The 27,873-nt window shown below is 40.9% G+C and overlaps 1 protein-coding gene across 1 annotated transcript; it reads left to right on the forward strand.

Moving 5' to 3' along the window:
- Nucleotides 1–175: 175 nt before the first annotated feature.
- SNX6 (sorting nexin 6) lies at nt 176–27,856 on the forward strand. Its single transcript, XM_033143712.1, has 14 exons — nt 176–278; nt 464–511; nt 11,700–11,804; nt 12,379–12,489; nt 14,361–14,482; nt 15,276–15,399; nt 17,206–17,301; nt 19,572–19,677; nt 20,762–20,837; nt 24,779–24,818; nt 24,990–25,076; nt 25,960–26,119; nt 26,452–26,537; nt 27,168–27,856. The coding sequence occupies exons 1-14, from the start codon at nt 273–275 to the stop codon at nt 27,219–27,221; spliced, it is 1,221 nt and encodes a 406-aa protein (XP_032999603.1). The 5' UTR covers nt 176–272; the 3' UTR covers nt 27,222–27,856.
- Nucleotides 27,857–27,873: the final 17 nt, after the last annotated feature.

The following is a 27,873-nucleotide window of genomic DNA, read 5'->3' on the forward strand; positions in this document are numbered from 1 at the left end:
CTAACTGCGCGAAGCATGGCTTGCTGCTGCCTCCTCCCCCCCCCCTCACTTTCCACGCGCGCGATGCTCTCCACATGCCCGTCACACGCCCAGAAATAAGACGCTGCCTCGGACACCCACGGCCGACGCCGAGCTCGAGCTCAGCACAACCCCCTTGTTCACTGCCGCCGCCTGTCCCCGCCTTAATCCCGCCCCTCCGGTCTGGGCTGCCTGGCGGGCTAGGCCTGCGCTTGCTGCTGCTGAGGGAACGGAGTTAAGGGCTGGGAGCAGCCATGATGGTAGGTTCCTGCGGAGGGTTCCTTCTCCTTCTGGCCGGGAGAAGGGGCGGCCGTGGGAGAACGGCGGGGTCGGAGGCCGGCGTGACTAACCTGTTTCCTTTCTCTCTTTCTCTGTCCGCGGTGGATGATGCCTCGGTCTCTCTCGCCTTCGCTGCCCGCCTCCGCCCTTTTCTTTTTCGGAGCAGGAAGGCTCGGACGACGGCCCAGATTTCCTTTCCGAGGAGGACCGAGGTGTAAGTGCTGGACGCCCCTGACGGGAGGGGGCTTTTCCCCCCTGCAGTGGTGTGGGGCTGGGAAGGTTTCCTTGCGGATGTGTGGGGCGGTGGGTGGGGAAGCGAGGGGGGGGGGTGAGGCGGCGGCGGCATCGTCTCCCGGGAGGCTTCGCCGCCCCCACCTGGTTCTCCTCCTTCTGCCCAGCTTCGGTTCCCTGAAAACTCCTCGCTGTCAGGGGTGGTCTGGATGCACCATCATCCTGAACTGACGCTGGTGACTCTTAACGGCGGGAGTTCCCCTCTCGGATTTAAAATATAGAAGCGTTATCATTTTATTAAACATTAACATCGAATCCGTCTAGCGTTCTGATTTAAACTGCCACGGCAGGCAGTTGAGATATTATAAACCCCCCGTTGGTTGAACGGGATGTCTAGCTGCAAATACTTTTGCTGTTGCTGCAGCTCCCCGGTTGATTTTTTTTTTTTTGTCAGCTTTGCATAGCGACACACTTTAAACCGGTGGGTGTTGTTTGAAGCTCTTGGATTGGATTGGTAGGCAATGTGCCTTTGCTTTTGTTGAGAAATGCAGAAAGAGCTTAAAGCTATTTTTTCCCAAATACTTTTTGACTAGAAAATTTTTGTTTATTATATACCCCCCCCCCCCCAATCTTCCTGCAAAGAGCTCCAGGTGGTATCCAGGATTCATCCATTTCCTTCCTCATTTTGTCCTCACAACAGACTTGTGAATAGGCAGGGGAGCCCCAGGTTGAAATCTCTACTCAGCCATTAAACTCTTTGGTTGACCTTGGGACTTTAATCATCTCTTAGCCCAACCCAAGTCTAACACCCTGGAGTCCATAACATGGTGACTATAAGCAACCTGGTGTCCCTGAGCACTTCCATGCCCTATGCCTTTCCCAATTTTTAATTTTTATACAGTACTTGAGTTATATTTTTTGTTTGGGGGAGAGCCTCATTTGGTGTTTTTTTTTTGGTATGTATTGTACTTGGTCTGGACTGGAGTATTTGTTGATGTTGGGGGAGGGGCAAGTTCTGAGCATCACCAGTTTTTCTTAACATGAAATGGACAGTTTGTGTACCCACAGACCCCAAAAGTTGGAGACTATTCAAACTGGCTTTCAAACAAAAGTAAAGAACTAGTGTCATGTGTCCATTGAGGAAAATATATAAACAATAATAAGTGGTTTAAAATGTTTTAGATAGTCGACACATGCATTTTTAAAGCAGGAAATGATCAAAAGAAACTTTTATTGAAGAAGTCAATATTAAAAAGAAATATCAAGCTATGTAACAATAAAAGCTGAAATTCTGATGAGTACAGCAGGACCATAAACCACTTAAGCTGAAGGAAACTATTCTGTCTCATAGCAGTTGACTAGCCTGACATGGGACAGCTATGGTGGGTGATTCTTGATTCTGCTGCTGTTTTCTGTCAGATACAGTTTGGGGAGTCTCCTGTTTCTGTTGGTTTAATATTTGTAATCCCAAAAGTATGTGTAAAAAAACCCCAAACTTTTAAACTGATGTTAGAAAACTTGCCAGACCATTGTTTACTTTCTTATTAATTTTATCCTTTGCTTTATTTGCTTTTAAACTTGGTGTACATTTTAAATTAGGTTTCAAATGGTTCTTTAGACAAGTAAACAATAAAAAATCAATAATATATCCAGCTAAGGGTAGGACATAAAAACCTATACATAAAAACACAATTAAAATGCTAGCAACCATATTTCTGTAGGTGACACGAGGAAAGAAATATAAAAAAAGACTACATGAAATAAAACCCCATCATACTGAATAGAAATGATCAGGATCTTCCTGTCCCTTGAAGAACTGTAACTTATTTTTTAAGAATGTATAAGAACTGGAAGAAAGGGGAAATCACAAATGAGGAGCAAACACAAGTAGTCAACAGTTGCAGGGGGAAAGTCAGGCTGGCTAAAGCTCAGAATGAGCTCAGGCTTGCAAGAGAAGTTAAAAATAATAACAAAGGGTTCTTCAGCTATGTCCAAAGTAAGAGGAAGAACCAGTAAGTGGTAGGTCCTCTGCATGGGGAACACAGAGAAATGCTGTTGGGTGACAGAGAAAAGGCAGAACTGCTTAACACCTACTTTGCCTTTGTCTTCACCCAAAAGGAAAGCAAGGGAGGGAGCTGCAGCCCAAGATTGGAAAAGAGGTAGTAAGGGAACACGTAGCTACCGGTACTTTAAATGAATTCAGATCCCCAGGGCCTGTTGAGCTGCATCCAAGGGCACTAAAGGAGCTTGCAGGTGTAATTTCTGAGCTTTTTTTCTTTGAGAATTCTTGAAGAACAGTTGAGGTCCCTATAGACTGGAGGTGGGCAAATGTTGTCCCCATTTTCAAGTATATGAAGAAGTGTGCATGCACACGAAAGCTTATACCCAGAACTAACTTAGTTGGTCTCTAAGGTGCTACTGGACAATTTATTTATTTCGACTGCATCAGACCAACACGGCTACCTACCTGAATCTAGATAATTCAACAGTCTGTGAGCATTTGGAAAAGGATGCTGTGATTACTTAGACCCAGCATGGGTTTTTCAAAAATGTCATGCCAGACCAATCTGAATACTTTTTTTGATGGAATTACAAACTTGGTGGATCAGGGAAATCCTGTGGACACTTTTGACAAAGTCCCTCATGATATTCTCACGAGGAAGCTGGTAAAATGTGGGTTGAATGAGATAACTGTTAGGAGGATTTGTAGCTGGTTAACTAACCAAATCCAAAGAGTAATCATTAATGGTTCTTCGTCATCCTGGAAAAAAGTGAGAAGTGGGGTGCCACAGGGTTCTGTCCTAGGCCCATTGTTGTTCAACATCTTTATAAATGACTTGGATGAAGGAATTGAGGGGATGCTCATCAAATTTGCAGATGACACCAAACTCGGAGGTTTCAGAATCAGTATTCAAATGAGCTTGACAGATTGGAGAACTGGGCGCAAGCTGACAAAATGAATTTCAATAGAGACAAATGTAAGATTCTGCACTTGGGCAGGACGAACCAGATGCACAAATATAGAATGGGGGACACCTGGCTTACTAGCAATACATGTGAAAAGGATTTGGGGTCTTGGTGGGCCAAAAGCTTAACATGAGTCAACAGTGTGATGAAGCAGCAAAAAAAGCTAATGCTATTCTAGACTGCGATCACAGAAGTATAGTGTCCAGATCGAGGGAAGTTATAGTATCACTCTATTCTGCCTTAGTCAGACCACACTTGGAATACTGTGTCCAGTTCTGGGCACCACAATTTAAGAAGGATGTTGACAAGCTGGAACGTGTGCAGAAGAGGGCAACCAAGATGATCAAGGGTCTGGAAACTAAGTCTTATGAGGAGCACTTGAAGGAGCTGGGTATGTTTAGCCTGGAAAAGAGGAAACAGAGAGGAGATATGATAGCCATCTTCAAATATCTTAAGGGCTATCACATGGAGGAGGGAGCATGCTTGTTTTCTCCTGCTCTTGAAGGTAGGATTCAAACCAATGGCTTCCATTGCAAGAAAGGAGATTCTGACTAAACATTCGAAAAAACTTTCTGACAGTAAGAGCTGTTCAGCAGTGGAACAGACTCCCATGAGAGGTGGTGGACTTTTCTTCATTAGAGGTTTTTAAACAGGTTGGATGATTCCTGTATTGCAGGGGGTTGGACTACATGACCCTTGGGGTCCCTTCCAACTCTTAAGATTCTATTATTCTAGTCCAACTCCCTGCAATGCAAGAATCTCAACTAATGCTTCAGGCTCACACTGACCAGCTTCTGCTCCCACATGTGCCTATGCATTTTAGCATTTTATGATAGCCGCATCTGAAATGACATTTGTGTCATACTCTTAATTTATTTAGGATTCATGCGTAACTACATCTAGTAAGATTTTTTTTTTACATGTGGATGTGAATGTTTGCAGGATTTAATTTCTGATTCAATAATGTATGTGCCATTGAAAGTTTTAGAGACTTTGTTTCTTAAACTTGTTTGGAATCTGAAAGAAAACCCCCCCATGCAAAATACTCTCCAAAACACTGTCTAGCAATTCATAGACCACAGCAAACTATGGCAAGTTCTTAAAGAAAAGGGAGTGCCAGATCACCTCATTTCTCGAAGGTGCTCCTGGAAGGAATTTTTTATTTTTTATTTTGTTTTTTCTGTTATTCTAGAATCTTCTAGCACCATAAAGACTAACAAATTTACTGTAGCATCAGGGACTGCCACCTCTGCTCGTTTTGCTCGCCAACCCCATTCTCTGCCTTTTACATCTGCTCAACCCCCCTCTCCCTTTGCACCTTTCCAAATCCACCCCTCACCAACCCCCAACTCCCCCTTAACCTTGCCAAACCCATCTTCTCCAAGCTGTGCAGCCCCCTTCCCTCATCTTGCACCTCGTCCAAACCGCAGCATGGGCAAGCCACAGAGAAACATTCAAGACAGAAAGGGGCAGCACTACAGCCACTGTCTTGCTCCACTGCCACTTCTCTCTTCGTCAGCTTCCAACACGGCAGAGGCTGAAATGGTGTTATCAGTGTGAGGTGGGTAGCGGCAGCAGAGCAGGATGATTGCTGTGGAGCTGTCCTGGCTGTTCTTCTGTGGCTTGCCCAAGTCACTCACTCACTTGCTCACCTGCCTTCCCATCTGCCTGGGCCACCAACCTGCTGTTCTCTTGACAAGCTGCAGTTGGCATGGCTGCCACTTGGCAGCCATGCCAACTGCAGCATGATGACATTCTTACTGTCTTATTAAACAGTTAATTACATAACCTTTTGTAGACTACAGTCTACTTCTTCATGAGCATGGGATGTTTGTCTACCAAACCATTCACAGGGTCAGGTTTGTCATAACAAAATGATCCTAGAATATTTTGTACAGGGAATATCTGCTTGCATAAATGTTGCTTCATATGAACTGTGTTTTTAATGACTATAGCCAGCTTTTTAAGGAGCAATTACCTCAGCTGAAACAACAATTTATTTACTTGCTGCAGACACGGAATTGCCTTGGAAATATGGCAGTTCTGTGTTGTTGGCCCAGTTTCTTTGCTCTTCTGGAGAGCTTCATGTGGATGCAAAATTGGTTCTGTAAACTAGCCCAAAGTGAGAACTTCTGCAGCATTATAAGCATTTCTTGGGAAATTTCTAGTTTATTATTTTATGCGGAACTTCTCCCCTAAGGGATTCAGGCAAACTTGCACAACTGTTCATAATTATTGTAAATAGTTTTCCCTACCCCACCCTCATATTGCAGGGTTAATTTGGATGGTGAAGTAACATTTGAAACATAGCTTTTCTTTTAATTTACTATTTTAGTTTTTCTTTCTTACTCAACCTATCATGCTGGTAAGAATCCTATGACTTGCCAAGTTTTGAGAGTGGCATATACAAGAATAAAAGTAGCAAGTGTAACTTTATAAACAAAGCTCTTTTATTTAAAAAAAATCATTGTTCTCTGTGAACATTTAAAAACCTGTTTGTAAGCAGCATAGCCCAAGTTCTGTTAGTTTTTTTCTAACCAAGTAAATAATGGCTAGGCTTTATAAGTCTTATCCTCAGTTTTAAACTTGCAAACCTTCACTGTTTTGTCTGGTTTAGTTGCTGCATCCTGTTTCCTTGCTCTAATTCCAAGACTACCATGCACTATTATTTTTACCAGTTTGATAAGAGGGCATCATATGAATACAGAAAATTGGGTTCTTACAGTCCCAAATTGCCATTCAGGTGATTTGTTTAAAAGCTGAACCTTTTGATATAATGTGTGAACATCTTAGATGCTTGAAATATAGCTATGTCAGTGACTATAGTGCTATCAAATTCAACATATATGTAAGTGGACAATTGGCAAGAAAATCAAACACAGTCACTTCTGACTTCAAACAAGGAAATGTCCCCAAAACAAGGGGGTTGGTTAAAAAAAAAGTTTAAAGGGAAAGTGAAGAGGGTAAAATATCTCTAGAATGCTATGTGGGGGTTGTTCAAACCACAATATTAGAAACTGCAGCAGATCATGAAAGGTGCAATCAGGGCTAAGAGATGCCAGTGTGGTTAACAAGCAGAGCCAATGAAGATTTTAAAGGCAAGAAAGCTTTCTTCAAATAGTGTCTTGTTTAATTGATGAAAACAGAAAGTATCACAAACTATCACCCATTCCCACCACCCTTCTGAGTAATACCCCTCCCCACCCTCTCACTATATATAGGGGTCTGGTGACTTCTGTTTCAGTGTATCTGAAGAAGTGTGCATGCACATGAAAGCTCATACCAAGAACAAACTTAGTTGGTCTCTAAGGTGCTGCTGGAAGGAATTTTTTAAAATTTTGTTTTAGCAAAAGAAGTTTAAGCGGGGTGGAAAAAATGTATCTGAGGAGGACATTAAATTTTTTAGCAAAGAACAACAAGAATGTTGTACAATGTTGTAGAAATAGAACCAGCATGCCTTCTTCAAGGTTAGTCATGTCTCATTAACCTTTTAAATTATTTAAAAGTGTCAATAATCAAATAGATAAAGGTGACCCAGCCAACATGGTGTACTTATACTTTTTAAAAGCTTTTGTTAATGTTGGTTACCAAAGACTCCTGAGTTACTTTAGTAGTTGTGGAATAAGAGGAAAGATCCTCTTATGGGTCAGTGGCATGCTTCTGGGTATCACCAGTGAGGAAGCTGTGACATTCAGGTCCTATTCACAGTCTTTCCATAGGCATCTGTTGCCACTGTGAGAACAGGATGATGAATTACTGGTAGATGTACATTTGGTCTGACCTAGCAAGGCTGCTCTTGTTATTCTTTAAAAATACCTACCAATGTTGCTAATAGTTTTGCATAATTGAATTCTTTCTGCTCTTTTCCTGTTATATTCCCTAATACAGGCTTTTCTCAATTTCCACTTGACTTCCAGTCTGTTTCTGCAAGTCATGTTTGTGTTTCAGCTTTTCCTTCTGAATTGCTAGACCATCCGTTGAGTCACTTTTCTTTGGAAAGAGGTTTCAAACTCCATATGGTGAACTGAGTGCATTGTTCTTAAGTCAGTACTCAGAAGGACAATAAGTTACTCCCTAACAGTTCACTAAGTTCCTTCAACTTTCAGTTTGTTCCCTATGCTGATTAGAAAGTGTTTCACTTAAGGAGAATTAAGACTTCAAGGAAGGACCATGGGGTATGCTTACAAAATTTTTGATTAGACTGTGGCCCTGTTATTTAACGTTTATTTTATTTTGTATCTCTGTGTTTTTGCATGCAGTGATATGGGTTTTCTGGGAAGCTGCAAGTTGGGAAAAATCCTATGTGAATTTAAGTAATTTGTACCAGAACAGAATTTTGCATTGGAAAAATTTCTAACGCTCTAGGCAGGGTGGGCCAACATGCAGCCCTCTGCACCTTTTTTTGGGTGTCCTTGAGCAACATTTGATACCAACCCCCCCCCCCCCGGCCGCCCTCATGTTGTCTTCCCAAAGCCAAGTAAGCAAGGTGCTGGGCTTTGGGAAGGAGGCAGGAGGGTTCTGATATAGCTCTAGATTCCTCCCATCTCCTTCCCAAAGTCTAGTTAGCACTTTCACAGCTTCCCCCCAACCCAGTGCAACAAGGCAGTGTATGGTCCACAAGTTCTGTGTCCACAAGTACTCTTGCGGCCCACTTGGTGTGAAAAGTTGGACTGCCTTACTCTATGGAGAGTGATCCAATTTAGCATGTTTAGTTAGCTTTTTTTACCAAAATGCACACAAGCACTTTGAAACTGCCAAGCTTGTCTAATGTTGTGTTTGAACAGGGCTTTCTTAACCGTTGCCACTAGGTTTGCACGGCACCTGGGCGCCAGGCTCTCAGGGGCACCAGGCCAAGAGTCCATGGCCGAGCGTTGGAGTCTGGGGAAGAGCCTCCAACAGCCGAGCGGAGCAGAGCCCGTCGGGCTCTTCTGCTGCGGGTGGCTCTTCCCCAGACTCCAACGCTCGCCCCCAAACTTGCGCCGAGCCGCCCGCAGCAGAAGACCCCGTGGCCCTCCGACAGGCTCTGCTCCGCTCAGCTGACGGCTCTTGCCCCATTTGCATAGTGGCTAACTGTTTCGGCACCGTGCCTGGAGCGCCGTGTAACAAGGGTTCCTTTGCTGGCTTTTCCGCTATCGGTGCATACTCCCAGTGCCGCCCAATGTGGGGTGCCAGCGCAGAACGATGGGGAATGCAAGCAGCAGTGGAGGAAATATCTCCAGACGGGATCCGCCGCACACCGACAGCACCGACAGCAGCAACAAAACCCGATGAATAGGAGCACGTGGATCCCGTCCGGAGATCCCGTCCGTGGGCCGGATTGAGAAGGCGATTGGGATGGATCTGGCCCCCGGGCTTTAGTTTGCCTACCCATGCTCTAGCTCATCTGGGCACAGATGCCTGCTACTCTGCCTTTGAGTACATCTTGATCTGCAGAAATAGACTAGATAGTGCTCGCCTCCATGCCTGTAAAAGCTTCATCTATGTACTAACATTTGCAGATAAATCACTGTTAAAGGTTGAGCAGAGGCTGGTAAAAAATATTGGCAACTGCCTTTAGATTAGTGTCCTCCTAAATAGTGTCAAGTTGCAATCACATCCCTGCATTTGTGAGAACAGAAGAGCTACATTAGATTTGCATAGTGTTGTCCACTCTTGGCAGCATCATAGCCACCTAGACAGGATTTAGTGGTCAAAATTAACTGGGCCTATATAAGTTCAGCACTGTAGCATGCAACACGGGCTGAACTAGTGGCATAGTGCTGCACATAGGATACCAAAGAAGCTTCCTTTGTTGCTTAAGTGGGGAAAATAGGTGCTTTAAAGGTTTTCTTTTTTTCATCATTCCAGACCAAAAGTATTTTAGCAGTTGGTCTTGAGAATGTATTGAGTGATGCAGACAAGAGTGCCGAAATATAAATGTTGCTTAAGATTTCAGTGTTTGAACAAACATTGCTGTTGCACTTAGGTTCTCTTGAGGATAGAGTACTGCTCATTAGGGTGGGGCTTCCTGTTGCTAATAGCCTGGTTTGAAACTCCGAAGTAAGTCCTACTGAGTGCAGTGGGACTGGGAAATACTCTTTAGGATTACAGCCTTTGAAAGTCTTTTTGTGTGTGTTGTGTGTTTCCACACATACATGTCTGCAGCTCCACCCCAGAACCTTGGTTTTAAAAGTCCAGTTACAGTGCTCTGTAGAAACAGGTTAATCCAGGATACTTCTCCTTGCAGATGACAAAAGCGCTGTCATTACATTATGCTTTAACCGAGCTGCTGCAATATTAAAACTTTTCTTAAATGATCTGGTGCTGCATGAGAAGCAGAAAAAAACAGGACTGGAATCTTACTTTCTGACCAGAGGCAAAGCCCACACATTATAAAATGTCAAGTTTGATTTATGCATGGAAACTATTTTGGAAGAAAAGAAAACGTGGGCTCTTACTGAAAGGTCTGGACTAGGGATGTAGTTCTCTGCGCACTTAGTGCAAAGCTTTATGTGGTAACTTTTAAAAAGGAGGTTCTTATGGTTATGTAAATTTGAGTGTGCATTTGTTTCAAAAAGAAGCAAGGCCCTAATGTTTAGTTCATGTGTTTTATTTTTTCTGGGAATGTGATTAGGGAACTGCTGGCAATGTATAGATGAGTAGTATTATTCTTCCTTAGGATGTTTGGTGCAAGTGCTAAAAGAGGCAGCTGCATAAAGATAGGGTGAGGCCTTTAAGTTTCTAGAGCAGACCTGCTCACCAGAAGACCCATGAGCTTATTATCACCACCTCCCTGACTACTTAAAATCCCAATGGAGAAACAAGCACACATGGTTTATGACCCTTTCTGATTATTAATTAAGTTTATTACCTGCCCTTCACAAGCAGGTTCCAGGGCAGGTTGCAACAGTTTAAAATTAATTAGTTAAAACAGTTAAAACAAATTACAGTCATGGGGATAGGATGGATCCTGAAAACACCCAGATCTCAGGTGTCAAAAGTCATGGTAAAGAGGTGTGCCTTCAGCTTCATTTATGGGACCGTCTAAGCCCCTTTTCCAGTATAAATCCACTGCTGCATGAAAACTAATGTGGTTGGCCAAGCATGGGTTTTAAAGGGTGTTTTGGAAAGCATTTTTTCCTACAGTTCTAAGGTTAATGCAGCAATATGGCCCTCTTAGGTTAATAAATGTAAAAATGGCTTTTGGGAGTAATTTGTCCATTCTAGAAAGTTGGTAAACCATGAACCGTTGTGCATTAATGTTTATCTCTTCAACTAGTTGCTATATGTATTTTTCATATACTTCATTGACGGGGAACATCAGCCCTCCAGCTTCTACCTGGCCTTCAGAACTTTTCCCTGGACTGCACCCCTCACCAGCCCTACTTTGCTCCCTCCCTGAGGGTTTTTGCTTGGTTGGGATATGTGCTTGAACTCCAGTCAGGGTTTTATTTGCCTAAATGGAGGATGTGAGAGTGCGTATAGAAACTAGCCTATGGTAAAGCTCTAAAATTCATATTTGATGCTCTGCCCACATTTGGTGCTCTGTCCTAAAAAAAAACAAAAAAAAAAACAGAGCCGCATAGGTAAATTGCTTGAGTGCCTATCATATTGTTTAAATGGGACTTTAGATAACATTCTGAATAGGATTGCATTCTGTGTTGACTTAGTAAAGCTAAAAAGAAAATAAATGAAGAGTGCTTAGTTAGTTATAAAGGTAAAGGGACCCCTGATCGTTAGGTCAAGTCGTGGATGACTCTGGGGTTGCGGCGCTCATCTCGCTTTATTGGCCGAGGGAATCGGCGTACAGCTTCCGAGTCATGTGGCCAGCATGACTAAGCCGCCTTTGGTGAACCAGAGCAGCACACGGAAACACCGTTTACCTTCCCACCGGAGCGGTACCTATTTATCTACTTGCACTTCGACATGCTTTTGAACTGCTAGGTTGGCAGGAGCAGGGACTGAGCAACGGGAGCTCATCCCATTGCGGAGATTCGAACTGCCAACCTTCTGATCAGCAAGCCCTACGCTCTGTGGTTTAGACCAGAGCGCCACCTGCATCCGCGTTAGTTATATATTACACTAATTTCACCTAGTCTATGACTTACAATGTTTCCTTTTGTTGTAATGTTTCTAAAACTAAAGGGCATACAAAACTATAATCTGAACTTCTGTTAATCTTGTTTTATGGCTTTAAATAAACGTGAACTCCTTTTTTTCTTTAGCTTAGAGCAGTCACTGTAGATCTGCAAACTGATGCTGCCTTGCAAGTGGATATTTCTGATGCCCTTAGTGAAAGGGACAAAGTGAAGTTTACCGTCCATACAAAGGTAAAACCAGCTTGAGATCTAGGTATTTTACTTCTGTTCAATGAATTTTTATTTATAAAACTATCTATCAACAGACAAAATAATAGCTTCTCATTCAAGGCCACAATCACATTTATTAGATATCAATTCTCTTGGTTTCAGTAGGACTAAATCACATGAACATGTTTAGGATTAGGATGAAAAACACACTTGTCTGTCTAAATATCTCTATTTGTGGTGTACTGTGCATGTATAAAACACACACACATACAATAATGTATGTGAAAATACTGATTTGATTGGTTGTGGGGTTTTTTTTTTAAATATAGTGTTTCAAGTAGTCCAACATGCTGTTAGAAAAGCATGTTTTCTATTGTCCTTAGTTTCATCTATTGTGTCTGAGGCGCACAATTTAGCAAAAAGGTTTTTAAATGTTTGTTTTGGGGCAGAAAGTACATTATTGCTTTTCTGAGTATTGTATGCATTTCATATAATTAAAGATAGTGTTTATTTTTTTGCAGTAAAACTAAGTGATTGAATTTTTAGCTTGCGTCATTTACTACTTCCTTCCTCATTTTTTGTTGTTGTTTTGCAGAGTTCTTTACCAAATTTTAAACAAAATGAATTTTCAGTTGTCCGACAACATGAAGAGTTTATTTGGCTTCATGATTCCTTTGTGGAGAATGAAGATTATGCAGGCTACATTGTAAGTGCTTATTTTCCAAAGAATTGTAAGTAGAGGATCTGACGAAAGGAAATACTGAACTCTCATATTTCCCGTTGAAAAGTAAAGAAGCACTAGCTTTTAAAGTGAATCATGAAATTCTGTACAACTTTAAGGAACTTGCATATTCGTGGGAAACTGATGCCCACAGCAGCAACATTGATATACCCTGTCAAGTAGGGCAGAGCAGAGCAACCTCTAAAACAGCTGTGTTATTCCTTGGAGTAGTAGTTAATTGATGAACCATTGCTCCAGCACCTGGAAGAGCAGGACTGCTCTAGTGGTCTTTATACCTCTCCTTAGGAGGATGTTGGTGCCTTGATCTCTCATTGAAAGCTTCTTGCTTGGAATAGTTGCTTCACTAGAACAGCTGCATAATAACATTGATAGTGGATGACATCTAAGTGCAGGAGGCCTGTATGTGACAGTGCACTAGGGGCTGGGGGGGGGTCTCCTTGAGCATAGCATTTGACCTTTGTGCTGCTGCTGCTCAGCAAAGCATTCAGCTAATTTTCTTGAGGTTTATATATTGTGTAACTTAGGTCTCATTAATTTTACTTTGTAGAAAAATTGCTGAGGATTGTTAATTGTTGGTGTATAGATTTGACATTGTGTTTGAATGTTGTGGTTTGTCACTGGTAAGTGATTAGGGCTTAAAGTGCAGTGACTTTTTAAAAGTTACTTGTTTGTGATATAGACTTTCCAGTAATCCTGTCTGATTTTTGTTGGAATACTTCTAAATAAATTCAGAACTGCCAAGAAGAATAATTTCTATTGAAAAGCTCTCTGTTCTAAGGTATGTGAATGTGTGATGCCTAGCTGTTCTAAAACTTTATCCTGACTGTTTTGGGTTTTAATACTTTGTTAAACATTAAAAGTGCTTTTGTTAAACATTAAAAGTAATATTAGGAACTAAATCTAACCTTAAGAACCCCACTAATTAGAACAGGTGAATCAAACGCAGCAGCTTTAAACATAGTACAAACAAATAATTACATTTTTAAAATAAGACTTCACATCTATATGCACAGCTAACTCTATCATGAGGCAACATTCCCCCCAACAACTTGAGTGGCATGGAGTGTGAAGCAATTAGACTTTACTGCCCAGGACTATTTATGTGGACCTTACTTGAATGGACAATATGTCCATCTCCTTTGATACATACCTGAGAGAGGTTTTTAGGATTCACTCAATTTTTTGATGTTAAATTATAGAATCCCAGAATTGCAGAGTTGGAAGGCACTGCGAGGGTAATCTAGTCCAACCCGCAGCAGAGCAGGAACCTTTGCCCAACATGGGACTCAAATCCACAATCTTGAGATCAAGAGTCTCGTACTCTACCAACTGAGCTATTGTGTTGACTGTTATGTATTATATGGGGATATATATCTTCTTTGTGTGTAGAATATCTTTCTTGTCTGTTCATTGGGGAATTATAAGGTTAACTTGTGAAGCCCAGACCTGCCCCTGGCGTTCAATTGGGAAGACGGAATTTCATTACAGAAGAGAAGTTTGGCACATCTCTTGTCTGAGGGGCTCCATAACTACCTATAGCCTAGTGGGAGGGGCCTTTCAAAGGCAGAAGGAGTCTGTATCTGCAGGTAGCCAGTCTGGTGGCATTTTATCTGGTGGCAGCAGTTTTTTAAAGGGGAAGGGTAGGCTGGAGCAGAAGGGTATACTCTGTTTTAGCTAGGAACTCCTTCCACTTAAATGGCATGAGACCTAGGAAGGTGGCTGTCACATAAGAGAGAAATATTTGTATTCAGGTTCATAAGCAGCTTATTGTATCTTGGTTCAGAAAGTTTTTGCTTTGACAATAATTCAGAAGTACATTCTGATGTACTTGACAGATTCCACCAGCACCACCAAGGCCTGATTTTGATGCCTCAAGAGAGAAATTACAGAAGCTTGGTGAAGGAGAAGGATCGATGACTAAGGAAGAATTCACCAAGATGAAGCAAGAACTAGAAGCGTATGTGTATATTTTAGTGCTTCCTGTGCTTTCAGCTTTCTAGTACTTTTTAGTCACTTCCACTGTAAGAAGCAGAGTTCAGCAATTATCCCCAAGCAAGTAACTAGTGAATTATCATGATGAAAAGTGTACATGTAATGGCGAAAATGGTGAGAAGCGTGGAAGGTTAGGTGAGGAGATGCTCAATGCGAGAGAAGCTACATTTCTTTTTAAAAAAAGAATGTACCGGTAATCACATTTTCAATCCTATACTACCTTGGATGAATTTGATGCAGTGTTTTAAGCCTTGCAACAATTCTGAGAGGATGTATTTATTTATAAACTTATTTTCAACATTTGCATGGCAAATGTCCACAAGGGCCAAAGGAAGTATATCAAAGCAGGGACCTCAGCAAATAATAGGTGGTAGAGACATGAAGAAAAGACGGGGGCATAAAATACATTCATAGCACAGTAACACTGATATTATTGCCAGAACTGAATTACAGAGGCAAGGGAGGTTTTAGAGGTCTAAGGGATGTGAATTATGGCTATAGAGTTGTGAAGCCTAGAGTGTAGACCTTGAAAGCAGGATTCTACTTCTTTTGTGGTTGCCATTGTAATGGCAACATCATGATCTAGCAACATGGGCCAAAAAAAAATAAATATGGGTGGGTGCTAAATACAACATACTGCATTGTGCTTGAAAGTCAACAGTGTGTTGTAAGTTGCTGGCTGAAATCTTTTGTACGTAATGTAGAAATTCTACTTCTATAATTGTACCTCTGCTGTTGGTTTGTTTTTAAATATTTAGTGAGTATTTGGCAATCTTCAAGAAGACTGTAGCCATGCATGAAGTATTCTTGTGTCGTGTAGCAGCTCATCCCATTTTGAGAAAAGACTTAAATTTCCATGTCTTCTTGGAATATAATCAGGATGTGAGTATATTTCATTCATTGGAGCAATTTACGACAGTTTGTGTGTCATAAGATTTATAAATAAGTTTATCTTATTTTGAAATAAGATAAAGGAAAAAGCTCTCCTTATTTTCAAATACAATGTGAGAAACTAATGGATAAATTGGCAGGAAGTATTGTTTAAATATAGAATTAAGCATGTATATACACTGGCGGAGGAAAAGGGAGTGCAGGGGGAGCCCCTGTCAGCACGATCCCAGTAGGGTGCCATCGCAGCTGCCCCCCGCCCGTGCTGGGCACCCTGCCCCAGGACATGTGCCAGCCCCGCCCCCGCCTGCTCTCCACCCTCCGGTGCCGGAGCATGAAGCTCCGCCACCGTGTATATAACAAATCCAGCTGAGGAAACATCAGCATAGTTTTTGTAACAAGCCTTGCCTTTCTAAACCTTTAGAATTTCTGAGTATGTCATCTTGATGAGGTGATCTAACTCAGATTTCCTAAAAGCTTTTGACAGAGTCCTTTATCAAAAGCTAAACTTTCTCATGGGGACGGGTCTTCTTATGAACTGGAAATTGGTTAAAGAGCAGGAGGCACAGAGTAGGAATAGATGAACAATTATCGCAATGGAAGAAATTAAGGATTATGATTCCCCCAAAGATATGAATTGTGGGGTGCTATTTAACTTGCTCATGGTTGATCTCGAGTCAAAAGCAAGTCCTGAGGCAGATGTGTTTTCAAGCAACAGCAAGTTGCTCAGGAGAGCTTAAGGGGGCCATGGAAATCTCCCAAAGAATCTTCTGCAATTGGGTGAATGAGAAGCAAAATGTTTTATTTATTTATTTATTTATTTATTTATTACATTTAGATAGCACACTTCATCCAAAGATCATAGGGTGCTTCACCACATAAAAATACAAAAGAACACAAAATACATAATAAAAACAAGAACAAAAACAAACGAAGAAGCCCCCTTCCACAAACACATTTAAAATGACATAGAATATAATTGGGATTCATTATAATCGTAAGATGATGCAGACCGGGACAAAAATCTTAATTTCACATATGCATGGATGGGGTCTGAAGTGGCTGTGACATTACAAGACAGATCTTGCTTATGATGGATAGCTCAGTGAAAAGCTGACTTGGTGTGATAGCAATGAAAAGTTGGGGGTCAGAGACCTCAGTCTGAAACCCTAGAGAGCCACTGCCAGTCAATATAGACCAGTGGTTCCCAGCCTTTTTGGGGAACCACTAGTCTATATTCCCCATGTTGGGAACCATGGATATAGACCAGGGGTAGTCAACCTTTTTATACCTACCGCTCACTAATGCTTCTTTCTTGATGGTAAAAATTCCTTACCGCCCATAAGTACTGACTTAGGGAAAAAGGATTCAGTTTGTGCCGTAGAACCCCTTTCCGCCCACATAGAAAACTGAAACTAGTGGGCGGTAGGGACCAGGTTGACAACCCCTGATATAGACAGTCCTGAGCTAGATGAACCAGTGGATTGATATTCCTAACTGATTGGCAGTAGGTTCAGGACAGAAAGTTTATAAGAAGCCTAATTAAATTAGCTGCCAACAACAAGTAACAAGATTTAATCCAAGTTTATCCCACTGATCTGTATGCAGAATTACTTTTACTATTACATTTTGACTTTCTGAAAACAAAAGTTGCTTGGACTAAGTATTTTATTTTTTAAAAAATACTTTTGTAGCACACAACCATAAAATGGATTTGGGATAACACAAAATTAGAACAGATACAAGAATGCCGAAGAAAGGAGACACAGTAACCAGATGTTGTGTTTTTCTGTATTTCAGTTGAGTGTCCGTGGGAAAAATAAGAAAGAGAAACTTGAAGACTTCTTCAAAAACATGGTTAAGTCTGCAGATGGTGTGATTGTTTCTGGAGTAAAGGTGATTCCTATTAAGCCATTTAATATATTTGTACCTCCTTTGTGAATATTCTGCAGATTTGCCAATTGGAATGTGGCAAGATACCAACATAAGTAAAGTCCTGCTGGATCAAGCCAAAGGCCTGTCTAGTCCCACATCATGCTCTCATACTAGCCAGCCAGATGCAGGACGTGAGAGCAGCAGCGCTGTCCCTCTCGTGCTCTTCAGTACACTAGACCCTCCGGATACGAACTTAATTCGTTCCGGGGGTCCGTTCGCAACCTGAAAAGTCCGTATCCAGAGGTGCTGCTTCTGCGCACAGCGTGGCGCACATAGCACTTCTGCGCACACACGCACAGCGAAACCTGGAAGTATACACTTCCGGATTTGCCGCATTCGCAACCCGAAGTTTATGTATCTGGAGGGATACGTAAGTAGAGGTACGACTAATTGGTATTCAGAGGCATACCGTCTCAGATACTAGTAGTGCACAGTCATCATGACTAGTAGCCAATAAGTGAGCTCAAGAAGTTACCATAAATTATTTGTATTCAGTATAACAGTAATATTACAGATTACATCTCCATTTTTAAAAAGTGGCAGGTTTTAGTCATATTGTGAGCATGTTGCAAGACACATTGCTCAGGATCAGTGTCCTTGGGCAGTGTTGGATTTTTGTAGCTCTCCAGAAGGAATATGCAGTTGTAATTATTTCAGGGCTAGAAATCGCAAGCTGGTTCTTAACTGGTTTTGTCTTCTAGAGAGCTTCTTTGTCCATGCAATCAATCTATCCGTTAAATGCTTGCCAAGGAAATACTGTATTTTTCGCACCATAAGATGCACCTGACCGTAAGACACAGCTAGTTTTTAGAGGAGGAAAACAAGAAAAAAAAATTCTGAATCACAGCCTCCTCTGGAGGAGAGTGATACCCGCAGAGGCTTGTGAGGGAAGCTGCACACCCACCAGCCATATGGTTGGCGGGGCGCAGCTTCCATCCTAAACCTCTGCAGGGATTGCTCTCCTCCCACGGAGACTTGGGAGGCTTTCCTTCTCTCCACTTTTTCTCCCCCTCCCCAAGCAGCACAGGTTGCTTTTCCAGCCTCCTCTCCGTCCCTTTCACCCGAACTCCTCAGGCGATGTCTGCAATTTCTCCCCTTCACGGCTGCTTCTCCTTTGCCCTCTACATGACTCTCCACTCGCGGCAACCTACCGGTACTTCCTCTCCCTTCGCCTCGCTTCTCGGTCCCCCTCCTCTCTGTCCACTTCTCGCCATCCTCTGGTCAACATCCCCGGAGCCATCAGGGGAAAGGGGTGGCTGTCAGCAAACTCTCTCAAAGAGGACAGCCCGGGAGCGCGGGGCAACGTCGCACAACCTGCCCGCCACTCCCAAACCTTCCTGGGACTTCAGGAGAAAGGAGAGGCTGCCGGCAGAGTGGTGTGGCTACCCCCCACCCCCAAAGAGCAGCGTAGGGCAATGCCGCACAGCCTGCCCACCACTCCCAAACTTTCATGGGGCTTCAGGGGAAAGGGGAGGCTGCTGGCAGAGCGGCGTGGCGCCCCCCCCGCCCCCAAAGAGCAGCCCCAGGAGAGCGGGACAACGTTGCACAGCCTGCCCACCGCTCCCAAACTTTCCCGGGGCTTCAGGGGAAAGGAGAGGCCGCCGGCAACCCAGGTGATTGGGGCAACAGCGCACACCGCACTCGGGCAATTCGGCTCCAGGGACCACACATTTGCTCCACAAGACGCACAGATATTTCCCCTAACTTTTTAGGAGGAAAAAGTGTGTCTTATGGAGCGAAAAAATATGGTAACCTCAATCTATACATGAAGAGACAACTGAATAAAATTTTTAGTGCATAGATGCTTTTGATACTGAGCCTGGCAAGTTATAAAACTATTGTTGGCCACTGGTTCCACATGCCGGATAAGAGTTACTTTTAGAAGTCCTTCCAAGCTCTACTTCCCCAGGCCTTCTGCAAAATCCCCTTCTCAGGAAGAGTTGCCTAGTGCTAAATTTGATGTCTCTTTTGCCAACAGAATATTTTTTCTTCCCCTTTACCCAAGCTTTCTAGCGTGTAAACTAATTTCAGACAGATTATTTTTATTGGTCTTGTCTCATAGCTTCCTTCCTTTTGCCCTTTTAAGTCCTGCAATAAACTAGGGCCACCTTGTTGCTCTTTCTGTCCTGGGGCTTCCTCATTTGTTTGTTGAAGACAGTTCTATTTTGCTGTAGGCAAGGATGCCAATGGCTAATTGCATCCTCGAAAAATGATTCTGTATTGCTACGCAGGATGTAGATGACTTCTTTGAACATGAAAGAACATTCCTTGTAGAGTACCACAACCGTGTCAAGGATTCCTCTATGAAGTCTGATAAAATGACAAGATCCCACAAAAGTAAGTGTGGTTTTCTTGGAACAGAAGCTGTTGGATGGATGACACATTTCAAAGAAACCCATTTTTGGACCTTAGTATAAATGATGCAAAATTGCATAAATCTGTTTATAGGTTGCATATTGATAGGAGTGTTCTAGCGTTCTAGAATATTTGTGCAAGAAAAAGAATATTTGGGATAACAGAGAAATATTAATGACTTAGTGATGAGAGAAATAGATAGGAAGTAAGACAGATGTTGAAGTTACAGGTAGGTAGCCGTGTTGGTCTGCCATAGTCAAAACAAAATTTTTAAAAAATTCCTTCCAGTAGCACCTTAGAGACCAACTAAGTTTGTTCTTGGTATGAGCTTTCGTGTGCATGCACACTTCTTCAGATACATGGACAGAGTCTGTTCCTTATCTTTTGGCACTTCCTCCACCTCTGGACTGCAGAATTTCCACACACACATTCCTAAGCCATAGTTTGTTTAGTTTAATTGAGGTTTGTTTGAATTTCCAAATGCACCCAAACCATGATTTGAAGCAGGCTGATGGCACTTGGCTTGTGCTAATCATGGTTTATTATGTGTCATGAGCCAACATTAGGCAAAACAACCCATGGTTACTTTTCACATCTGCAAGACTGATCCTTGTTTGTTCAACCAAACCCATAGTTAAAACAAATCATGACTTGTTGTATGTGAATGAGGCCAGGCTGCAGTTTCCCTCAAATCCACGCATTTGGGAGTTACAGAAACTCTTGGGCTTTAAAATGGATCACTCCTGTTTATAGGGTAGCTTTTAAACAGTATTATTAAATTAATTAAGGTAGGATTCCCAGGATTCCAAATGGTATGCTTAACTCCTACAATCAAATTTCATTCTAGTAGGGGTTTGCAAACGTGTGACTTGCAAATATGGCAAAGCTTAAGCAATATGACATTTATTTAGTTCCATGTCTACTACTGTATACAGTATTGATTTGCAGGCTTGGGTCCTGCAAATACTGGAAAGTAAGCTGGAGTATAGTGCATTGTCTGATGTTAATGTGTTTTGGAATCCTTTTGTGGCATAATGAAACAATTGGAGTGCTTTTTCTTTTCCAGATGTTGCAGATGACTGCAATAGAATTGGCTCTTCATTGTATACATTGGGAACACAAGATTCCACAGATATATGCAAGTAAGTATTTTTTAAAAATGATGAAATGTGGACTCTGAAGAGAGAATATTCTCACCTCAAATCACTAAATGAAGGTATTGAATTACGGTACTTAGCTGTGAATCCCAACCTGCTTAATATTTTAACTTAATAGGAACACTGCGACATATAGGCCTCTGAACGTAGAGCAAACTTAAAGTACTCATAGCACAAAAATGTTTTCTTAATTGAATAAAAGTTCACTAGTAAGTTACTCTTCCTTCATTTCATGATTCTGGTACTTTTCTGGGCTTCTTCAGATTGTTGAGACTGGCATCTTGAGCTCCTACAGTGGTTTGTAGTTTTATCGAAGTGGTATCTCTAAGATTTCAATCTGTTTGTGCATTTGTGTGTAGCTGCTTCTGCTCCTTGTCATAAAACTGTAGTGTAACTTGGTCCTCAACCTGAGAGCCACATTTTCTGGTATGTCAAGAGATCTTTGTCTAATTCTGTACTTTCATTCTGGCCTGAATCAGTGCTTAGATATGCTTCCCAAAGACAGGTAGTAGGCATAATAATCCTGGCTGTTTTAAGCCAAAATGCAACTCCCTTTCCCCCTGCCAAAACAGAATTAGGCTAATAACCAGATAATGCACTATTAATTTGGCAGCTAGCAACATAGTTAAGTCCATTCATCACCCCCACCCTTTTCCAGAACACAGAATGCACACATATATTTAGAAGAGTGCAAAAAACCCTATTCCTGCAGTTCCCTAAGGCCTACATGCTCCAAGTAAGATAGCTGAGCTATGTGACTTTCCCCCCATGGTTTTGATTCTAAAGAGGACTTGTTACTTTGTTTGACCTCAAATTCCAGGAATGCTAAGCCTGCAAATTCTGTTTAATTTTCCAAGTGCAGTAAATGACAGCAGAAAAACACTTTATCGGTGTAAAAACTGCTGAGATACAAAGACATAAAAATGCAAGTCTAACAAATATTTGCAAGCTGCAGAAGCCTTGTAACATTGCTATCATAAGTTGTCTTGATTTTCTGACTTTTGACCCTGACTTGTTTTAAGTCTGTCTAGTAACCCTGAAAAAGGCTGTTGCCCCCTATCTTGATGGAAGCAGTTGTTTATACTAGGTGTTTATTTGTAAAGCTGAAAGGAGCTAACCACTTCATACAAAAACCAGTAATATTTTCCTAGTATTGCCTTGGCCTGCTTAGATTATGTGGAGCTTGAAATTTATTAACTTTACAGTGCTTGGGACTTAGAAGATTATATGCCCTGCATGCAAAGTGCTCTGATGTTTGGGTGGCATTTTGGGATATGCCTAAATATTTGACTCTTTACTTGAGCCTTTTATCTGGTCACACAAATGGAGGAATGGAGAGGCAGAAGCTGAGACAGACGCTTGTTCCATTTGCCTTGCCCTAGCCCTTTGGACCACACTGCCCTTGCCTAATATCTTTCTGACTATAGAGAGGGAGTTGTGGGCAGGACTTGACTGCAAGATCAAGAACTGTGCTGGTAATGTTGTAATTATTATCACTATCTTATTGTGATACCATTAGAAACTTTAATAAAAAGCAATACTTCTGCAAGTGTAGGACTTGAAATTATATTTACTTTTATTTAGCTTTTTTCTGACAGAAATCCGTTCAAAGCAGCTTACAGGAGAAATAAAATAAAAAAATCAGAATGAATATATACAACATTGGCCTAAATTATTGTTTTAAGTGACAACTCAATAACTGGTCTGTGTAGTCAATGACTTGCAATTCCCCCCCCCCCCCGATAATATTTAGAAAACAGCAATGTACAGGACTTAAAAATTGAACCCAAACTGCAGATATGCTGGCTTCAAAATAAACAGCTGTTTGCTGTATTGTCCATATTAGGAAGACACTTTTGAGAGTAACATTCGTTCACTTAGTAATTTTTGGATGCAGTTTTAGCCCAGTAACTTTATAATGACCTGTTTCCCTGTTCTGAGAGTGACTATTAGCAACAATTAACGACTGAACAACAAAATTAGCAACAATGAGTTGTTGTTGTTTAGTCATTTAGTCGTGTCCGACTCTTCGTGACCCCATGGACCAGAGCATGCCAGGCACTCCTGCCTTCCACTGCCTCCCGCAGTTTGGTCAAACTCATGTTAGTAGCTTTGAGAACACTGTCCAACCATCTCATCCTCTGTCATCCCCTTCTTGTGCCCTCAGTCTTTCCCAATGTCAGGGTCTTTTCCAGGGAGTCTTCTCTTCTCATGAGGTGGCCAAAGTAGTGGAGCCTCAACTTAAGGATCTGTCCTTCCAGTAAGCACTCAGGGCTGATTTCCTTAAGAATGGGATGCTCTTTCTGAGTGGGAACCATGATTTGGGTATACTAAACCGGGGAGAACAGAGCAATTGGAAAAGCTGTAGCTGCAACCTCTTCTCCTAGCTAGCACATCTACAGTCTATTAGGTCTACAAGTCTTGTTGCTGTATATTACGTCAGCACTGGCATATTTGCTATCCTGGATTTGATTCTGAATGGGGGTGAAGTTAGTATTTTCCAGTTGTGTCTGTTTGCATTTTGAGTGTAGCAGACTTGATGGGTGAAGGGAGCACAGGGTTTCTGTGGTATCCTATCCAACAGTCCTCCAATTTGACGCACCTAGTGCTGGATTTTCGAGATGTGATAATGATGATTAGATGTACTATCCATTTCACTGCTTAAGTCTCCCTATGTGAGGTCTTGGGAGTGGTGTTGAAAACTCCAGGCTTCAATATATATGCTATGCCCACCTTCTCTGGTACAGCTTTGAAGGTCAGTGTCTCTAGCATGCATGACCTTGTCTTGGGTAGAATCTGGATTTGCACGTTTGTTGTTGGGTCATACCCTTGCTCTCTTGTCTAGTATTGGGCCGGAAGGTGATCTTTGAATATCGTATTGCTGCTATGATTCTGCTGTTTTTCAATTGAGCTTTAAATATTTTATATTGCTTTTTAAAGTAACTGTGCCGATTGGTCTACTTGGAAAAGCAGCTTGGCAGGGAATTTACTATGTACATCTAACCTGTATTGTCATGATTATAACTGTAATGAGTAGCAATAAAAACATGTGCAAAATAACTTTTACAACTGCCTACAAACAAAGGAGATGAGCTCTGTTTTTTTTTTTTGAGGATGATTTTTTCCTACTATGATATAATTCATTGAAAGTGTTACTGAAATAAGCTTAGGAGTCTAAGGTTTTGTTTTTTTTAAGAGTATGGGTTGTCTTCAACTAGGTCCTACACAGAGTAGACCCATTGAAATTAATGAACCTAGATTAGCCATGTTCCTTTACTTAAGAGGGTCTTCTCTTAAGTAGGACTAGCATTGAATACCATTGTATATAGGTAACAATTTCCCTTTTGCTTTTAGATCTCCTTCAACTTACCTGGGTTATACCTCTTGCAAGATTACAGCTCTCTTGTACATTTTAGTCTAGTTTGCCATTTATTAACTGCAAATTCAGTAAGAAAGAAATATTTGAGTTAGTACCATTGAAAAAGTCTGAGCATCTTCTTGGTTACAAAGATAATATGGGCAACAATACATTCCTTTCAAACTGTTCACCTTTGTCCAAAATAGCCACCATTCTAAGTAAAAAAATTCATTTATCTGTAACTGTTTTGACACTTTAATAAGCAGTATTTAATAGAATTCATTGTTTCAAGACTATGCAAGCAGGTATGCCCCGAAGAAGCTGGTAAACTGGAAGAGTCACAAGCATATGGTGCCTCTGTAGTGAGAAAGTAGTGCAGGAGTGAGGAACCTTTCTGGCAAAGCAGTTCTTCCTCTCCTCCTCTTTAGTCACTGTTTTTGTGTGTGATTGGTTTCGCTGCTCATCAGGCAAAATCCCACCTGCATGGAACAAATAGTCAAGCTAGAAATAATATTTTTAATGCAAAGATATGAATTAAACCCATTGACAATTCACTTTCCATTCACAGATTTTTCCTGAAAGTATCAGAGTTGTTTGACAAAACAAGGGTATGTATTATGAAGGATTGTAATATTTCAACTGGATTGGTATTCTGTTCCTCCATTTTCCATACTGTCTGCTTTTGTTGTATTGTGTCTATAGCTGTGGTACATTCTAAAATATCACCTGATTATTATTTACATAAAGTATTGCTTCTGAAATATTTTTTTCTGGTGTAGAAAATAGAGGCACGAGTGTCTGCTGATGAAGACCTTAAACTTTCAGACCTTCTGAAATATTATCTGAGAGAATCACAAGCTGCAAAGGTGAATCTATATTTTTGCTCTTAGAAGTATGCTTTATTAAAAGGGCACCTTGGAGGACATCTAAAGAAAATGATCTAACTGGATGACTGAACATTTTAAAGGATTTATATTGGATTTTAATCAGTCAGTAGCACAAGGTTGTAAAGTATTGCTTGATACAGTAACAGATGAGTGGCCTAGCTGAAGGTAAGCAGGTCTGGGTCTGGTCAGTGCTTTGATGGGTAATTGCCTGTTGATCATCACATGTATGCTGCCTTAGAATGATAGAAGAAAGGAATGATATGCAGTCAAACCTCAGATCCCAAACACCTCTGTTTTGGAACGTTTCAGCTCCTGAATGCCAAAAACCCAGAAGTAAATGCTCCAATTTTCAAACATTTTTTGGAAGCCAAACGTCCCACACAGCTTCCGCTGAGTGCAGGGAACTCCTGCAACCAATCAGAAGCTGCAGTTTGGTTGTCAAATGTTTCAGAAGCCAAATGGGCTTCCAGAATGGATTACGTTCGGCGGCCAAGGTTTGACTGTAAATATAAGAAAGCAAATAAATAAAAATATTGCTAAAATTGGAAGATGGGGTATGAATATCCTAAATTAATATCAGAGTAGTGCATTGAAAACTGATAACGTTCACATGCTTTAACTAATGGTCTAAAACAAATATGTGTAATCCTGAATAGATTTTTACTCTAGCAATAATATATTTGGTACAAGAAGGTAGAACCACCAAAGCATTATTCCACTTTTTCCTATATATGTTTGGATCCTCATATACACATGGGGTAATTGGTGTCTCTCATTCTTGCTGAAAAGCTAATCCAGAGGATTGTCGCCAGGACAGGGGAGTGAAAATCTATAATTTTATTACTTATTTTATTCGTTACAGGACCTTCTGTATAGAAGATCTAGGTCATTAGTGGATTATGAAAATGCTAACAAGGCTCTGGACAAAGCAAGAGCAAAGAACAAAGATGTGCTGCAAGCTGAAACTACTCAGCAAATTTGCTGTCAGAAATTTGAAAAAATATCTGAATCAGCAAAACAAGGTATTTGAACATTCTTGAAACATTATTTTTAAAGTTATATATACTTCTTAAAATAGCTTATTTTATTATTTCAGATATAAATGAATTAGAACTTATTTTGATTTTATTAAAAATCCCTTTGTAAAACTGTACACCAACACACAGAAAAACTGGTGTATTTTGAAAGTTTTGTGCTATTTCCTATATCAAAATGCAAAGGCTGGTTGCATAGAATTGTGTAAATATGTGAAGGTTTCTGACTCCAATGAGTTACATGTGTTTGGATCTCGGTAGGATTGTCTTATCCACTTATATATTGTATTACTAGAATACCAAACTTTTATTTCCTGCAGAACTTATAGACTTTAAAACTAGAAGAGTTGCTGCATTCCGGAAGAATCTAGTAGAACTGGCAGAATTGGAACTAAAGCATGCTAAGGTGGTAATATTTTTCCTTCTAGTTTAATTACTTACACTTAATGGCAGAATTTAACAGAATAGATACTCCACCAAAAACATAAAAGTGGGAAAGTAACATAGTTACTTTGAAACATTTAGGACTGCACCCTGAATTAGAAAGGCAGTTATTCTGATGGGCCTTAAGAGGCAGCAAGTTAAACTGAAATTAATGGAGGTATTGGAGCACTAATGAAGATACAGAATGAATGGAGTGATTACAAGCTGCTCTCCTGAGGAAATATGGCCTTTGTCTGTGCTCCTATAGAACACATTTATGTCAGTGATAGACATTGATGAAAATGTCTGCAAAATCTCAGCATTCCATATAAAAGAGAATTGAGAACTGCTTACATAAGAATGCTTACCCTGTCAGTTAACCTATTATCAGCCTTCCCCACTAGAAGCTTTGGGCTACAAATCCCATCAGTCCCAGCCAGCATGGCCAGTGGACAAGGATGATGGGAGTTCTAGTCCAGAACATCTGGAAGGCAACACGTTAGGAAAGGCTAACCTATATGGATCTGCAGCTTCACTTAATATATAGATTTTTAACTATAGAAGATGGAGGAAAGGCAGTAACTTCTGTTTTATGCTCTTTTTCTTACTACAGGGTAACTTACAGCTGTTGCAGAGCTGTCTGTCAGTGTTAAATGGAGATACATAAACCTGAATCTGTCCTCCCATTAACAAGGGCTGCCTTCCACTGGAGTTTACTTCCTGACTTTGAATTGACATTTACAACTTGCTGGAGAAATTGATTGACAAAGGACACACGAACAAGCTCCCCCTCTGCCCAAAAGCATTAAGTCCACCAGAATAATTCCAGATCATATGAAGCAACAGCATACTTGTTGTTATACACAAATATTTACACATTAATTTAATCATTGTATGTTCATATTGTTCAGAAAACCAAATTCTGGGTCTTTTTTCTTTTGTGAAAGTAGCCAATAGAATTATGTTCATGTTAAAGCTAGTATTAAATATTGCTGCCACTCTTACTACCTTTGTAACTTCTGAAGTTGAGGATTTGAAACAATTGGTTTTCAAATGGATTAAATATTGCCACTAGGTGTTTGAATATTGTTGCTATAAGCACTGTCTTGGTTATTCCACTTAATGTTATTAAGCATCTTAACTTTTTTCAAATAACAAACATTTCCTAGAAATTTTGGAGCAAACTTTATGTAATCTTTATAATAGGACTTCAAAAGAAAGCAAATGCATTAGTATGTTTGCCTTAACTTGTAGACTAATCCCAATTATTGTAAAATAAACTGTGAAATCAGTGATTTTTTTTCTAAAATTTTGTAGTC

Source organism: Lacerta agilis, chromosome 1 (assembly GCF_009819535.1).
Source record: "Lacerta agilis isolate rLacAgi1 chromosome 1, rLacAgi1.pri, whole genome shotgun sequence".
Lineage (NCBI taxonomy): Eukaryota > Metazoa > Chordata > Lepidosauria > Squamata > Lacertidae > Lacerta > Lacerta agilis.

Coding starts and splice junctions, on each gene's coding strand:
- SNX6 (XM_033143712.1), top strand. Junction 17,302..19,571: donor TGATTGTTTCTGGAGTAAAG/GTGATTCCTATT, acceptor ATTGCTACGCAG/GATGTAGATGACTTCTTTGA. Junction 19,678..20,761: donor AATGACAAGATCCCACAAAA/GTAAGTGTGGTT, acceptor TTTCTTTTCCAG/ATGTTGCAGATGACTGCAAT.